This window comes from Heterocephalus glaber, unplaced genomic scaffold, assembly GCF_053883595.1.
Source record: "Heterocephalus glaber isolate CG9 unplaced genomic scaffold, H.glaber_assembly_v1.0 deba00000943, whole genome shotgun sequence".
NCBI classification, from domain to species: domain Eukaryota; kingdom Metazoa; phylum Chordata; class Mammalia; order Rodentia; family Bathyergidae; genus Heterocephalus; species Heterocephalus glaber.
The window spans coordinates 11,740,892-11,756,346 of NW_028258175.1; the positions used below are offsets into that span (position 1 = coordinate 11,740,892).

Sequence of the window (15,455 nt, forward strand, 5' to 3'; positions counted from 1 at the left end):
GGGAGAGACAGTGGAACCTTTAAGAAGTGGGTCCTAAGGGGAGGTCTTCAGTACAGGGGTATGCAACCAAGGGGGTAACGAGACCCTGGCCCTTCCTCTTCCTCCTCCTCATGGCCATGAGGTAAAAAGGTTTATTCTTCCACGTCTTCCTGCTACGATGTGCGGCTCTGCCACAGGCGCAAAGCAATACGGCTAGCTACAGTAATCATGAACAGTCCAGACCTGTGAGCCAAAATAAATGTTTTCTCTATATAAGTTGACTATCTTGGGTACTTGATATAGTAACAGAAAGCTGACTTACACAATGCCTCTAAGGTGTTCACATTCAAATCTTAGACCTGGTGAATGTATCTGTCCCCTTACATGGCAAATGGAGTCTTGCAGATTTGATTAGTTAAGGATCTTGAGACAGAGAGAGTGCTCTGGATTATGCCAGTGGGCCCAATGATATAATCTTTTATGAGAGGAAGGCAGAAGGAGGTACTATGATAGAAGTAGGACATGCAATGACAGAAACAAGAAGTTTGCAGTGATGCAAAGAAGGGCCCAGGAGCCAAGAACACAGGTGACCTCCAGAACCTGGAAAAGTCAAGACAATCCAATCTCCCTAGAGCCTCCAGATGGAATGAGTCACACTAACACCTTGACTTTAGTCCAGTAAAACTGATTCTGGACCTCTAGCTTCCAGAACTGTAAGAGAATAAATGTGCATTGGTTCAAGCCACCAGGTTTGTGGTAGTTACAGCAGCCACAGGAAACAGACAAACCTCATAAGTAGTGGAAACGAGATTGGAACCTAGATGTGTCTGCCATGCTGGCTTGCAAAGGCTTTCTGAACTTGTCCCCACACAGTCATCTAGAAGCATCAGGAAGAAGAGGAAGCAGAATCATGTGCTCCCAAGAAAGGGCCACCCATGTGTCAAACCTCCAGAGAGAGGGAGGCACTCAAGGATTTACAGCCTCAGCATAATCCAAGTCCCGGAAGTGGCTCCCCTTCCTGTCTCTGTATGAAGATGAATTTGAATATAAAGAGCAAAGATGACTTATTGTCCTCATGAGACTCTGGCCTTTGAAATGAATGAGACAGAAACCTGCTCTTCTATAATAAATTTAAAAGCCTATTTTTCCTGCCAAGAGGGCATGGCAGCAAATTTTCTGCCCTGCCATCATTTAATTACAAGTGTAGGGGCCGGAGGTTTAGCTCAGTGGCGCCAGCACCTACCTGGCCAGTACAAGGTCCTGAGTTTGATCCCTGGTTCCACCAAAAAAAAAAAATTGCAAGTTTAGTTAAAAAAAAAAAAACCACGGGCAGTTTTCTGTGCCATTTTGAAGGCATGAGTGTTTTCAGTCCGCTGTTAGCCTCAGCACAGAGAGGGCATCATACAGCCTGGGCCTGTCCTCAAATGGCACGGCGACACTTTCGTTTTCCCCTCAGCTTGGAGTCATCAGATACCTTTCATCATGAAAGCATCATGGATTGTTTCTTTTTCTTTCTCTTTTTTTTTTTTGTCCAAGGGAAGAACATAGCTGAAAGGAGATTTCACCCAAAGTAACCTTTTCTTTTCTAAAACACAATCTTTGTCTCATTGAAGTTCTCAGTTTTAACGATATCTTCATGAGACATCTCCCCTGAGACATGATACCAGAAAGGCAGCAGTGTATTTTTGTTCCTTGTGCTTAGTTATTTATTTTTGCTAATGAATCTGATCAATTCTCAGGGCAATTCTTTTCAGCTAAAATAAAAATCTATGCTACTTTTGTTCTTAATAGGTTAGTAAATAATTTCATTGCCTCTAATTGGCTCGTTGATTTAGGACTATATACTTCAAAAAAAGATGGTGCTGCACTCATAAATAAGATTAAAACCAACAGGAGATATGGCATAATCCACTACTGTTGAAAGGCGGGGAAGAAAATACTTTTAATAAACCTTCAGAGGATGTGGTAGGTTGTACTACTGTTTTCCTTATGAGACAATTGCACATCACTACCCTTTGCCGTATACCCTGCAGTTCCTTCTTGAAGGAGATGTCAATTTCCCTGTAACACTGATGTTTAATTTCGCCACATAACTTACACTGGCCAGTGAAAAGTAAAATTTGCCATTGTACATTCAGCCACCCCACCCCTCCCTGCCATAAGGATGAGGAAGGGGGCTTCTCCTTTATCTTGGGTCATAAGATGAAAAGACATGTGAAACAGAGCTCAAATTGATACATAACCAATTCGTAACAAAGTGTGCAATAAATCCGTGGTGCTATAGGCACTGAGACTTAGAGAAAACTGACTAATACAGAGTACCGAAGGGTAGCTAGGTCAATACTGTGTAGGAGAACACATCAGGATTCAAATTGGCTTAAACAAATGAAAAAGGAGAGAATGTATTATGGTTTATATCTAGATGTACTCCCAAAGCCTCATGCAATCATAGGTGGGGATTTGGGGAGGTGACTGGATCGTGGGTGTATAGTATTTATCAGTGGATTAGTCCACTGATGAGTTTGTAGCTAAATGTGATACTGGGACGTAAAGTCTGGTTGGAGAACATGGATGACTGGGGGCGTGACCTATAAGGGTTTATCTCCCCCCTCCTCCCTTGATCACTCTGCACCCTGCCTGCCGCACCATGGACTGTTTGTTCTCTACCATGCCTCTCTGCCATGCAGCCCTGACTGGGAGCCAGTCCTCTATGGACTAAAACCTCTACAAACTGTGAGCCAAAATAAACCTTTTCTCTGATGTCTGACATTGTGATATTGGGTGTCTGATATTGTGTCTCAGCAATGAGAAAGTAACTAAGACAAATTTTGGTGCCAGAGAAGGGTCATTACTGTGACACTACCTGACCACATGGTTCAGAGGCCCATAAAAATGGCTTGAAGGAGCAGTTTGAAAAAGTTTGGAGATTGTGGCTGGAGAAGCAGCCCTAGAATGCTATAGGCTGAGTTTGATGGGAGATTCTGGTCAGGGATCAGAAAACCAGAATGCTGAAAGAAATGCACCTGGTAAAGACTTTGTTCAGTTGGGAACAAGTACTGCACTGGCAGTTGGACTCCAGACCATGTATGTTAAGCTTTGGTGGAAAAAATTGTCTACATTTTGCTTTTGTCCTAAGAATTTTCAAAAGACTGAGATTAAGGGAGGCAGACTGGTGGAAGACATTTGAAGGTGAGACCAAAAAAGGAAGAAACAAAGGGGAAAGACCTGAGAAAAACTTTAAGTAAACTAACAGCGAGGTGAGATAAAGTCTAGAGGGAAGACAGAGCTATAAGAGACAAAGGACTGTTACAATCTGCTGGGAAAGAAAGCAGCAGCAAAGCAACCACCTGCATTTTTATATGTGCTCTGCCTTTTTGTCTGCCCTCCAGAGAACTTTATATAAACTTCTGGATTTGAGTGCTTAGTTGGTGTTCTCTTGCTCCCTTCATCTAGTGAGGGGTTTCCTTTTTGCTCTTTCTAATAAAACACACCTGGTCATTCCCCAGCACCTGCTTTTTTTTGTCACTTCCTTCTGTGTCACCTCAGAACAAGAACCCAGAGTGAGAGAGAGCTGGTGAGCCAAATGTTCAGACTGTAGTTTGGGTACCATTAAGGGCTTTTAAGTGAGGTCTACACTGAGAATCAAGAGCAAACAGCCCAGCAGAATGATTTTGAGTTTGGCCAGAAAGGAGGTTCAAACCTGCAAAACTGGAGCAGAGGAGAGCTTGACTGTTAAATCATTATCATTAAAGGGGCCAGGGATTTAGCTCAGCGGCTCTGCATATGCCTTGCAAGCACAAGGTCCTGAGTTCATCCCTGGTATGGGGTGGGGATTAGCATTAAAAAGAAGCTAAGTACACTACAAAAGGACAATAGGAAGGATATGTGAGGAACCAGTAAGGCCCCACCCTTTGCAGGCTCAAAATCCCAGAGGTAAAAGACTGAGAAGAGAGCCCCAGAGCACCATGTTCCAGAATGGCTGGCTGCCTGGGGAATTGGTTCCTTGGGATTCTGTTTGTGTCCATTCTTATTGCTCAGTCATCTAGGCACTCAGAGCCACCTGCAGCCAAGAGAGAAGGAAGCCTGTCTACTTCTCCAGCTGGCCCCAGACCTTGGGATCATTCATGTGGTGCTGGCTTTACATGCATGTAGAACACAGGAGTTGTGGGGTCAGGAAGGCTTCCACGCAGATTACAGAAGGCCTGGGAGGTCATGCAGTGTGCTTCTGAGAAGGCAGTATGTGAAGCTATGAGTATGAAGCAAAAAGTGCAGTGGAGCCCCCAGGATGTTAGAAAATCCAGGAATGTGGATCATCTGAGGAAAGCCACAAGGAATGAGCAAAGCTGCCCTAAGAGAGAAGCCAGGAGGGCTACAACCACTTGGAATGCCATAGGGCATGACCCTCCAAGCCTTTGGAATCCACATCTCACAGCTAAGAGTTTGAGGAGATTTTGGACTTGGACTTTTCAGCAATGCTGAAATTGTTAGAATGCTGGTAACTCTTAGAGATGGACTAAAGTGCATTTTTCATAAAGAGATATGCATGAGTCTTTTAGGGGCCAGTGATGGAATGTTATGGTTTTTATCTAGATGTCCCCCTAAAGCCTCATCCAGTCATAGGTGAGATTGTCCACTGATGAGTTTATAACTAAATGCAATGTTGTGAGGTAAAGCCTCGCTGGAGGAGGAGGGTCACTGGGGGCGTGGCCTGGAAGGATCTGTCTCCCTCTCTCCTTTGATTGCTTTCTGCTTCCTACTGCCATGCCATCAGCAATTCTCTTTTGTCATGCTACTCTACCATGCTGCCCTAGCTTGGAGCCAGCTCAAAATAAACCTTTCTTCTTTAAATTGTGGGTGTTGAGTATTGTGTCCCACCTACAAGAAAGTACATAAGACAAGGTATTTGTTTCATTTAACTAAAAGGGGCTAGAGTTGGCTTTAGGCATAGCCATAGAGTAAAGTTCAAAAAAACCCATCAGAATGACTCAGACTTTTACTGCCTCCAAGCTCTGCGGTTATTTCAGGGACAATCTCATTAGGTGGGTGTCCTTGGTAGGTCAAGATTTATAACCTCAAAGGTCTAAATCTGGTGAAAATGAGAGAAACTCTTTCCTGGTCACTTCTTGAACAGATGACATTATCTGACTGCACCAATTCGGGTAGTAACCATTGTGGTCAGGGGAAATCATTGCTCTGATAGGCCAGGCTGGGTCCCTGAACCCAGCTCAGTGCCAGAGGTGGAGGCAGCTCACTGAACCATGGGGGCTGAGGATGGAAGAGGGGTGATGCTCCAAGGAACACCGGGAGTTCTGTAACCAGAAGAAGGGTTAGAAAAATCAGTGCAGAGCTGGGAAAAAACACCCAGACACACACCAAAGCCCATCACAGAAAGCAAGATAAAAAGAAATAAAATAAAACCCTTTAGTTTTGCAACTGCTTTTATTCTTACAGTAATTCTGTAGAAAATATTAAAGCTACAAAAACATGTATGTTGGAAAAAATCAAAGTCATCTACATTCCTGCCATTTGAGTGAAATATTCTTTTGAAAAAAGTTTAGACCTAGAGTTATTTAATTCCATGATAATTGACTCTGAACATTTCCTTTCACTATATAATTTACTTAATAAATATGTATATTTTACACCGCATAAATCCCAGTTATTTTTATCAGCCTGTAATTTTCAAAGGATTATCCATGTCCCTGATACACAAAAAACGTAGCAATAACGAAAAGAGATGGAAAAGAAAAGGGATGGAAAAGAAATGGGTAACTGCGAAGGAGCAGACAGAATACAGGGTGGGCTACATTATGGGGGAATCTGTGGAAGAAGGGCTCATCATTTATATGCTAAGCAATTGGCGGCCACCCATGACAAATGATCCCAATCCACCTGCTGTGATCTGACAACAGAATGACATTGGAGCACTGTGGCAGCTGGGTTTGGTAGAATTTGTCTAACGGAGAACATTAAAATAAGACCCTGACTCACACTTTAAATGGCTCCCAGGCCAGTGGACAGAATTATTTGAGGAAGTAGATACTAGCAAACACTTCATGCACAGAGTTGCATCATGTGGGTTATATTCCAAAATCGGAACAAGAAAGGAAAATCTCATTGAGTAAAAAGTTTCCCCTCAAAAATAACCACATGAGGCTGGGGATTTAGCTCAGTGGTTTCGCCGCTTGCCTCGCAAGAGCAAGGACCCGAGTTCGATCCCTGGTACCAAAAAAACCCCAAAAAATCCCCCCCCAAAAAAACCACATGAAAGCCTGGTCTCAGTACTGATCACATTAAGCACCAGGTGACAGGTGAGCGGTAGAACAGTGGAGTGGATGGTACCTGTAACAGGACCAAGCAGAGAAGCATGGATGCCTAGGTTCAAATCCTGCTTCTGCTATTTACCGGCATATGACTCTGGGAAAACCTTAATTTCTCTGTGCCTCATTCTTTCTTTGAAACATGCCTGTGGCCAGGACAGCTAGTATCCATCACTATCCCTGTGTCCCTTCCATATCCCAGCCACCCTTGCAGTTGGTTTGGGGCCATGCTCTGTGGAGAGGAAGTGGAAAGGTTAAGACCCTTCTAGGCCAAGGAGATGAAGAACTGCTTGCCTTTTCCATCCTTTGCTTCCTTTGCTCCAGGGACCAATATATTCCAGTATGGCTATAACTCATAAGAGCTGCATCAGTCTTTGCATGAGCGAGATATAAACTGTGATCAGGTTGAACCACTGCTATTTTGATATTGTTTATAACTGCAGCTTACCCCAGCCTAGCTTAGCCTAATATAGTGGGGATAAAAATATTCTTTGCTTTTTAGAATTGTTTTGAGTTATATTAGGTAATATTTGTAAATTGCTCAGAATCCTACTTAAGTAAATGTATGTAAACGTGAGATAAGCGCCTTATGAGATGCTTAGGTTAGGGGGTACACAAATCTGAGAACAACAAAAGAAAACAATGAGTGATGTGTCCCATTTTACGCTTTACTTCTAGAGTGAAATGTTGAGAATTGCTTGCATTTTAAAAATTCCCCTCTTCTCTCCCTCTCTCTGCTCCTTCTCTTCCCCTCTCCCTTCCCTTTCTCTTCCCCTAGACAAGAACCTTGTCCTCTGTTTCATAGTTCTAAGGCACACAAGAGGTGTTCAGTAAATGGTAGCTAGCCTGCTTGTGAATGTATCTGCTCCATAATTTTAAGGCACACGGTTAGCATTCCATAAATATTAGCTAAACAACTGAACAAATAAATAACTTCCTTTAAGTAGTGGGAACATAGCTGCATGATATATGTTTTAGTAGTGGAAAAAATGTTTACTCCTCTTAAAGGCTGGCACCAGAATTTCTCTTGGGGAACTTTTTTTGTTTAGAAGATTGACTGTTTTACGGATGGAAAAACTGAGGCTCACAGGAATTAAGCAACCTTTGCCCAAAGTCCCAAAGCTTGGAATGCTAAAGCTGGGTTTAGAAAGCAGAGTTGCAATCCCAGAGCCCAAGCTCCTAATCACTACACTACACTGTCACTTCTTTGACTTACAGAACATACCTGCACCTCCTTCAACAGCCTTAGGGTCTGACTCACTGTCATCTTCTTCAGTCATCCCCTCCAGCCTTCTCATCTACTTCATGGTCCAGGCTGACCATAGGGTCACATGTTTTCAACAACCTCATCTTTCCGTCATGTTAGTCACCCAAAAGAATGGTCACATCTTACGATGTCCAACACTGAAAACTGTTAGGTCTCAACTTCCCAAATTCCTGATCTGACCATAAACTGCCATGGTTTGGGGATGGTCTAACTGTGGCCCCTCAAAGGTGTCCAATATAGGTGGGAAGGGGAGGTGATGGCACCTTTAAGAGACGGGGCCTAGCGGGAGGTCTTCAGATCAGTTAAGGGCTTGTGTTCCAGAGGGACTGTGGGACTCCAGTCTTCCTCTCCCTCTTTCTCTCTCCCTCTCCCTCCCCCTCTCCCTCTGCCTCTCTCTCTTTCTCTGCCTCCCACCTCTGATTTCCTGCTTGGCAATATGAACTCTTCTACACACACATTCTCCTGCTGTGATGTAACACAGCCATGAGGTGATGCCAGTGCCATGGTCTTGAACTTCAAAATGGTGAGCTAAATAAACTTCTTGTTTTCATAGTTGGTCCGCCTCAGGTATTTCATTATAATGATAAAAACAGACTAATATACCTTCTCTGTGCTTTCATTTTCCCTGCTTACTCATTTCTGTTTCTATTGTTTTGTGCCATTATGTGAGACCATGGTTTGGAAGAGCTATTGGTGCCCACCCAGGACAGGGATCAGAAAACTGTAGTCCATTGCCAAATCTTGCCCACCACTTGTCTGTGTAAATAAAGTTGTGTTGAAACACAGCCCTGCCCACTAATTTACATATTTTCTACGGCAGTTTTCACGCTATCAAAATAGAGTTGAGCACTGGAGAGACTATCTGTGGCTTGTAATGCCTAAAAGATTTATTGCCTTTTAGAAAAATTTGTTGATCGCTAACCTAGAAAGCCATTTCCTTGTCCCACAAGACTCTGAGATTACTGGAGCCATGTTTAGAGCAAAGCCATGTTATTCCTTTCTCACTGCTGCTGGGGGAACTGGGGTTGGCATTGGAGCAGGTAAGGAAGGCCACTGGTTGGTAGTTGTGTGCATTCAGAGCCAGGCCTTGGGAGGGGTGACAAGGGCTTCTCCGTCATCACAATACTTGATGTACCTGCCACTGTCCCTGTCCCAGGGCTGCTTTCCTTCCATGGCATCTGAATTTCTCAGCATGCTCTCATATGAATGCTCGGTCCCCCACTGACCCTCAGCCATCACCAGTCCAGAGCAGCCTCAGCCCTTCATGCTTTCTGCCAGGCAGCAGGTACCTCCTTGCCCATAGCACATCCACTGTTTAATCAGGTGCCTGTGAGGAGCTTTGAAAATCTCATTTTTCTTTTTATATATTATGGAAAACTTTTAAAGATACACAAAAGTTGACAGAAAAAAAAGATAAAATGAAGCCATAACCCCCATTCTCCCGCTTCAATTATACTGGTCTCCATGTCTGTTGCTTAATGATAACTTCCCTGTCCCCATCTCTGTCTACAGGACAATGTAATTTCATACATAAACATTTCAGCATGTTTATCTAAAAAGGACCTTTTATCATGACTATGAAAGTATTATCATGCCTTAAACAAGAATTTTGTCTTTCATCAACTATCTATTAAATGTTCAACCTTTCAATCCTCTCATTTTTTAATACGGTTTGCTTCTTTGAATCAGGATCCAATTAAAATCCACACGCTGAAGTTTTAAAAACTATATTTGCTTGATTCTACAGTAGACTCCGCTGTCTCTGTTTTAGTGTCTGAGTTTGGTACGATTACTACTGTCAGCTGAATAGTGGCCATAGTGTTTCTTTCTCTTTCTGGGAATTGGTTGTTAAAGTGGAAATATAATTCAAAAAATATGGCAATGTATGAGAAAAATGTAAGATTTTACTTTTAGAACCTGTAACAATGTTTTCACTTATACCTAGGATCCCCTGGGACAAACTAGATTTTTGACACTATTAGCTTTGCCAGGCTTCCACCCGGATTTTATCAGCCATCTGTCCTCGTCACCCTCCTTCCAGGGTTGCGGAGTGCTGCTAGGGACAATCACATCACAGGCTGTTTATCTGCACCACAAATTCAGGCCATCAGCTGGGCCACCCCTCTTTATCCTTGGCTGATTCCCTATCGGTTTCACCATAACAGCTGCTGCAGTCCACGCCCCTCCCCTGACAGCCTCCAGACCCTGCCTGAGCCTCCCTCTGCCAGATGCTGCCACACCCGCGGGAACGTACACAAACCACCAGCTTGGCAGAGCCCACAGCAGACTTTCTCGACTCTTCTTACCCCCACCTTAGATTTCCTCTCACTTTCTGCTCAGGTCTCACAGGAATGAATGCAGATCTTATATCCACGTGTGTATAGAGGTGCACAGCGAAATGTGTAAAAAGAAGACGAAAATATCAACATGGTTATATCTGGAAGGGAGGCCTCTAGGTGATTTTGTGCCATTTTCTTTTGACTTTTCTGTTTTGTCTTACTGTTTTCACTGATCATATGTCATTTTTACAAAACCTGTAATACTATTTTAAAATGGAAGTTATCCTCACTAAAATGTAGGTGATCCTGAGGAGGAAGCAAACTTTAGTTTCCCTGGTATTTTCCATGACTCTTCCTCACAGGCAGATAAAGATCCCCAAAATGCACACATGATAATTCCCAGAATCTGTAAATATGTGACCTGACAATAGCAAAACAGATTCTGCATGTGTGGTTAAGTTAAGGAGCTTGAGATACGTGGGTGAGTTAAGGTAATCATATGAGTCCTTGCAAGTAAAACATGGAGGCTTAAGGGAGATGTTTCTAAAGAAGATGATCAGAGGATGCAACCTTACTGGCTTGGAATATGGAGTCAGGGCCAATGAGCCAAGGGATGCAGGCAGTTTCTAGAAGCTAGAAAAACAAGGAAGCAGATTTTCCCTGAGAGCCCCCTAAAAAAAAAAAAGCAGTTCTACCAACACATTGAGTTTAGTCTGATGAGACTCATGTTAGGTTGTGACCTCAAGAACTGCACAACTGGGCCAGGAATTTGACTCAGTGGCACTGTGCTTGCCTTGTAAGTGTAAGGTCCTAAGTTGGATCCCTGGTACAAAAAAAAAAAAAAAAAAAGAACTGCACAATAATAAATTGGTGTTGCTTTAAAAGTGCCAAGCTTATGGTGATTTGTTACAGCAGCAACACAAAACTAATACAATGATTTTTTTAAAGTCATTTCAAATTAACATACGCTCTAAGTTGAAACAATGGCTTCCTTTGCAAACACAACTTCAAAACAAGCATGGTCACCACTGCCAATTTAGAGTCATGAACTTCTGGAACCAACTCTGGGATGCCCCAGAATTCAGTCTTTGTCCATCTCAGCTTTATCCCTACATTTGACATGGGGTTCTTAATTCCCAAATGTTTCCTTCCATATCTCAGTTCCAGCTTCAGGCCAGTGTTTCCAGGATAGATATCTTATAGGCACATCAACATCAATGTGCCCCAGACAAGGATCATCATCTTTACCCTTGAACCTGGTTTTCTGGTTAGGTCTCTTAGCCTCCATTACAGCTCATACACTCCTTCTCTGCCCCTAAACTTATCCCTCGTTATCCATCCATTCTATCCTTTCCATGACCCCCTTTTTTACACTCCCATCATCCTAGTCAATACCTTGGAGCTGTAACCATACCCTTAGAACCAATTCTAGGCTATCCCAAACCTCTCATATCCTCTGCTCTGTCTCAGGAATTGTCTGGCCCAAACACTCTGATCCTATTATACTTCTGGAAAACCTTTGAATGTTCTCTCTTACTTATGGAATAATGCTCAAACTTCATTCTTTTACTGAAAACCATAATCCACTCTCTAACTTCCAGCTTCACCTCTATACTCTAGGAGCCAACTATACTGGCTGAAGCATGTGCCTGGACCATGTCTTGCCTTTGTCCACTTTTGGGCCTTTGGCCTGGGATGCCCTACTCTGTTATATTTCCCTTCTTAAATCAACAATGGCTGACAATAACTGCTGCTTACCACTTACAGAGACCCTTGACTAATGATGGTTTGACTTATAATTCTTGACTTTATGATAGTGTGAAAGCAATACACATTCAGTATAAACCATACCTTGAATTTTGATTTTTTTCCCAAGGTTTAGTGATAGTGCAATATATTTTCCTGCTACACTGGGCAGTAGCAGTAAACTGCAGCTCCTACTCAGCCACCAGTCACAAGGGGAAATGCCTGACACTCTACAGTGTTCTGGTTGCTAAGCCCTGATGTTTGGTAGATTGAGTGTATTAAAGGGTAGAAAACCACTGTGTTAGATCAGACCTTCTCAACCAGGGGCAATTTTCCACTTCCGACCTTTGGGGACATGTGCAGTGTCTGCACACATTCTTGGTTGTCACAACATAGAAGAGTGCTATTGGCATCTAGTGGGGAGAGGTGAGGAATGCTGGTGAATCTACAGTACGGAGGATAGGAGGATAGGCCACCCTTCCCCAACAAAGAGTGGACCAGTCCTTCATGGCAATCACACCAAGCCTGAGAAAGCCTAAATTAGACACTGTTTCCCAGTTCCTCCCCTCCTTCTCCTGAGAACTTTAGTGCCTATTCGCTTCTCTCTTGCTGCTTAAGAGTATCCTTGAAAACAATACAGAACTCAGGTTTTGGCCTCACAGACCAAATCTAGGCACCAAGCAGCTTGGCTGCTGCCTCAGCTGGGCTGGCTCCACGCCCACTGGGGAGGGCAGGTAAGGTCTCCGGCCTCCCCACTTCCCTTTAGTTCTTTGTTAATATCCGAATTACACTTGTTACAGAAACTGTGTAAACACATCTCTCTTAGCCCCAGGGCTGGAGCTATAATTTATTCATCTCTGTTTTCCCACCATATCAAGCTCTCTGTGTTATAGTGCTCGACAGATACTTACTGCATCAAATGAATTAAAGGAGTATCATTTTAATTTTTATCATGCTTCTAGGCATCTCTTTGAAAGGTAACAGAAGTACAAATGCAAATGCCAGTTAAAGCAAGAGCCCCGTTTCTGTTTCTGTGGAGTCCAGCACAAACACCACCTCGTCTCCTTCACAGCGCACAAGAGCTGCTGTGGATCTCCACAGTCATGCTGAATTCAGGTGCTTGACAATGAATGACAGGATTTGAGGGGACTCCTGCATAAGAGCTCTTATTTTTAAGATTCTTTTTCACTGATTAGTACAAGTGAGAAAATGGCTCATTTTCAAGGCAAAGCAGCAACTTGGAGAATGGTACTGAAAACTGCCTTGTCTTTGAAAAAATACATGCAGAGCAATGAAATATGGGGTTCCTACTTTATAGTGGACATAATTAGGCACAGGGTTTAGGAGCTAAATAAAAGACAAAGACTTATTTAGATCTAGTTTCTTTTTTTTTTTTAATTTTCAAAGTTGAGAAAGTCAGCCAAGAGTTTACTCAACTTGACATTCTTAAGGAGGGCAAATTTAAACAAAAGATGTAATATTTAGGGTTAAGAGTCTAATTTAAGGTCTTCCACTCTGTTTAGAATGTGACAAGCCTCACTTGATTTCCTTGTGCCTTAGTTTCCTGACATTGTTCTTGTAAAGGGGTGCCATAGACACATTTTTAAAGCAAAAGAAAAAAAATATATTATTTTTCTGTAAATTGAGCTCTCTTTTCTTCTACTTATGGTTTAAAATAGTAGTAGGATATTGCTTGAATGTCATCCCTGGGTGAGATTTTTCATGATCATCCTCTATAAAATCCAACCCCTAATATGTCACACATTTCTCTCTGCTGTATTTCTCACAATACTAAGTATTTGCTTATTGTCTGTCTTACTCATTAGAATATAAATTCCACGAAGGCTGGGAGTCTATGCTGTTTTGTTCACCTCTCTGTTACCATCACCTGAGTGATGCTTGACATGGGGGAGTATCCAATAAATATTTCTGGTATGAAAGAATAAATTATGCAATCTAAAAATAAAATATATAAAGCCATCAAAGGGCATAAATTAGATATAACTGAATCAACATGGCTAGATCACAAAAGTGTATGTTTGAGTGAAATAAGAGAAAGTTGCAGAATAATACAGAAATTTCCTCGTCTGCAAACTAGAGCTGGAAATATAGCATTGTTATGACGAGCAAATTAATTCATTGGTATTAAATGTTAAGAACAGTGATATAGGTGCTCAATAAATGATAGCTACTATCATCATCATTGTCACTGCTACATCACTGATGAAAACAGTGCACATCAAATATACTACTAATTTTACATACTGTAAACTAATTTTACATGGTTAAATAAATAATTTTAAGAGCTCTGTGAAGGGAAGAGATCTAGAATAGAATGGTCAAAGAGAGTTTTAACATTTTGTCGTAATATTGTAAATGGAGAGTTGACAGAAATTAATGGTTAGAAAAGACTTGTAATATTTCCTGAGGCATAAGGATGTTGAGAGAGAAAGGGAGACTGAGGCAGGAGCCTGAGCAATACAGGGACACCCTGTCCCAAAAGGAGAGAAAGAGAAAGAGAGAGAGAGAGAAAGAGAGAGAGAGACAGAGAAACACGAGAAACACAGAAACAGAGAGACAGATATGAACAAAGGAAAGTACAAAGATAAATTGTTTAGGAAAAGAATTTGTTTTCAATTTTATCTCTCAAGTGTTTCTGGAATGAAATCACAGCAAAGATAGGATATGCTTAGCCGGTGCTAAAAATAACCAGAGACAAGATCTACAAATATACCTGATCCTGAGTCGTAGGTGGACAACATGAATTAGTCCTCTTAGATTAGAGAAATCCATCATTAACACAATTTTAAGATTAGGATAAATTAGGGCCGGGAATTTATCTCAGTGGTTCTGCTGCCTACCTCGAAGGCTCAAGGTCTCGAGTTTGATCCCTGGTACCCACACACACACACAAAAAAGATTAGGATAAATGATTCAAACTTACTGGTGCTTTAGCCATTCTTCCACACACGGGATGGAGAAGAATTCTGTGAACGGCTCCCTTAACCTCTTTGGATTTTGGCTGGTCACGATGTTTGATTGACAAGAAAACAATAAGCAAGAATTCAAGTCAGTTGCTATTCTCCTTGTAAATTCACACAGTGGACTCCTGGGGGCCACTGAATACCGAAAGACATGAACAACTTACTTGTACAACCACTCGGTCAGAAAATCACAGGCAATGAATTTGGTTCTTTTCCTCTATAGAGAGAAGAGATAATTACATTATATTTTTACTTCACCCACATATCTGAGTAGGACAAAGGAAAAAAGGCTAATTATTAAACATGGATGAAATATGCATCAATCTATTATGACATTTATAAACATATCAATGAGGAGTAACGCAGGCAACATAAGGATTTCTGAAGAGATTTCTCCAGTCAACTTTGGATAAGCATACTTTCTAACAGTTGGGACTAATAAAAGTGCACAATAGCAAGGGTTTATACTACAGTTGTCTGGAAGGATTTTGTTATTTAAATCTAGACTATGACTCTTTTCTGAGTACTATCACGTGTGAGTCCTACTGGGATACGTGTGGTAAGTTCTGAGAAATGTATCATTAAGTGATTTCTCTCATTGGGGCAACATCATAGTCACTACTGACACAAACTAATACACTTATTACATCACTAGACAGTATAATCTTATGGGACCATTGTTGCATGTTTGGTTGGCCACTGGGGCACTGACTGCAATATCTTCATGTGGCACATGGGTGCAGCAGTGTTTATTGCTTTCCCCAGTTCACTCACATCCTTAGAGTGACAGTTCTGCAGGTCTGGATGCCACCTTCCAAGGTGGAAGCCCCCCCCCAATAAAAGCTACATTAAAAAACCCCCAAAGATAGAAGCCAAGTTC

The 15,455-nt window shown here is 42.0% G+C and overlaps 1 protein-coding gene across 17 annotated transcripts in view; it reads right to left on the reverse strand.

Moving 5' to 3' along the window:
• Iqck (IQ motif containing K) overlaps positions 1 to 15,455 on the reverse strand; it is a 128,023-nt gene that overhangs the window by 73,901 nt on the left and 38,667 nt on the right. For 15 of the 17 annotated variants that reach the window (XM_087208954.1, XM_021237240.2, XM_004855822.4 and 12 more), the window contains 2 exons: positions 14,740 to 14,792; positions 14,536 to 14,613 (listed from right to left, as the gene is read on the reverse strand). The exons of the other annotated variants lie outside the window; for them this stretch is intronic. In XM_087208954.1, the coding sequence (XP_087065080.1) occupies positions 14,536 to 14,613; positions 14,740 to 14,792 (131 nt within the window). The remainder of the gene's footprint in view (positions 1 to 14,535; positions 14,614 to 14,739; positions 14,793 to 15,455) is intronic. 17 annotated transcript variants of the gene reach the window in all.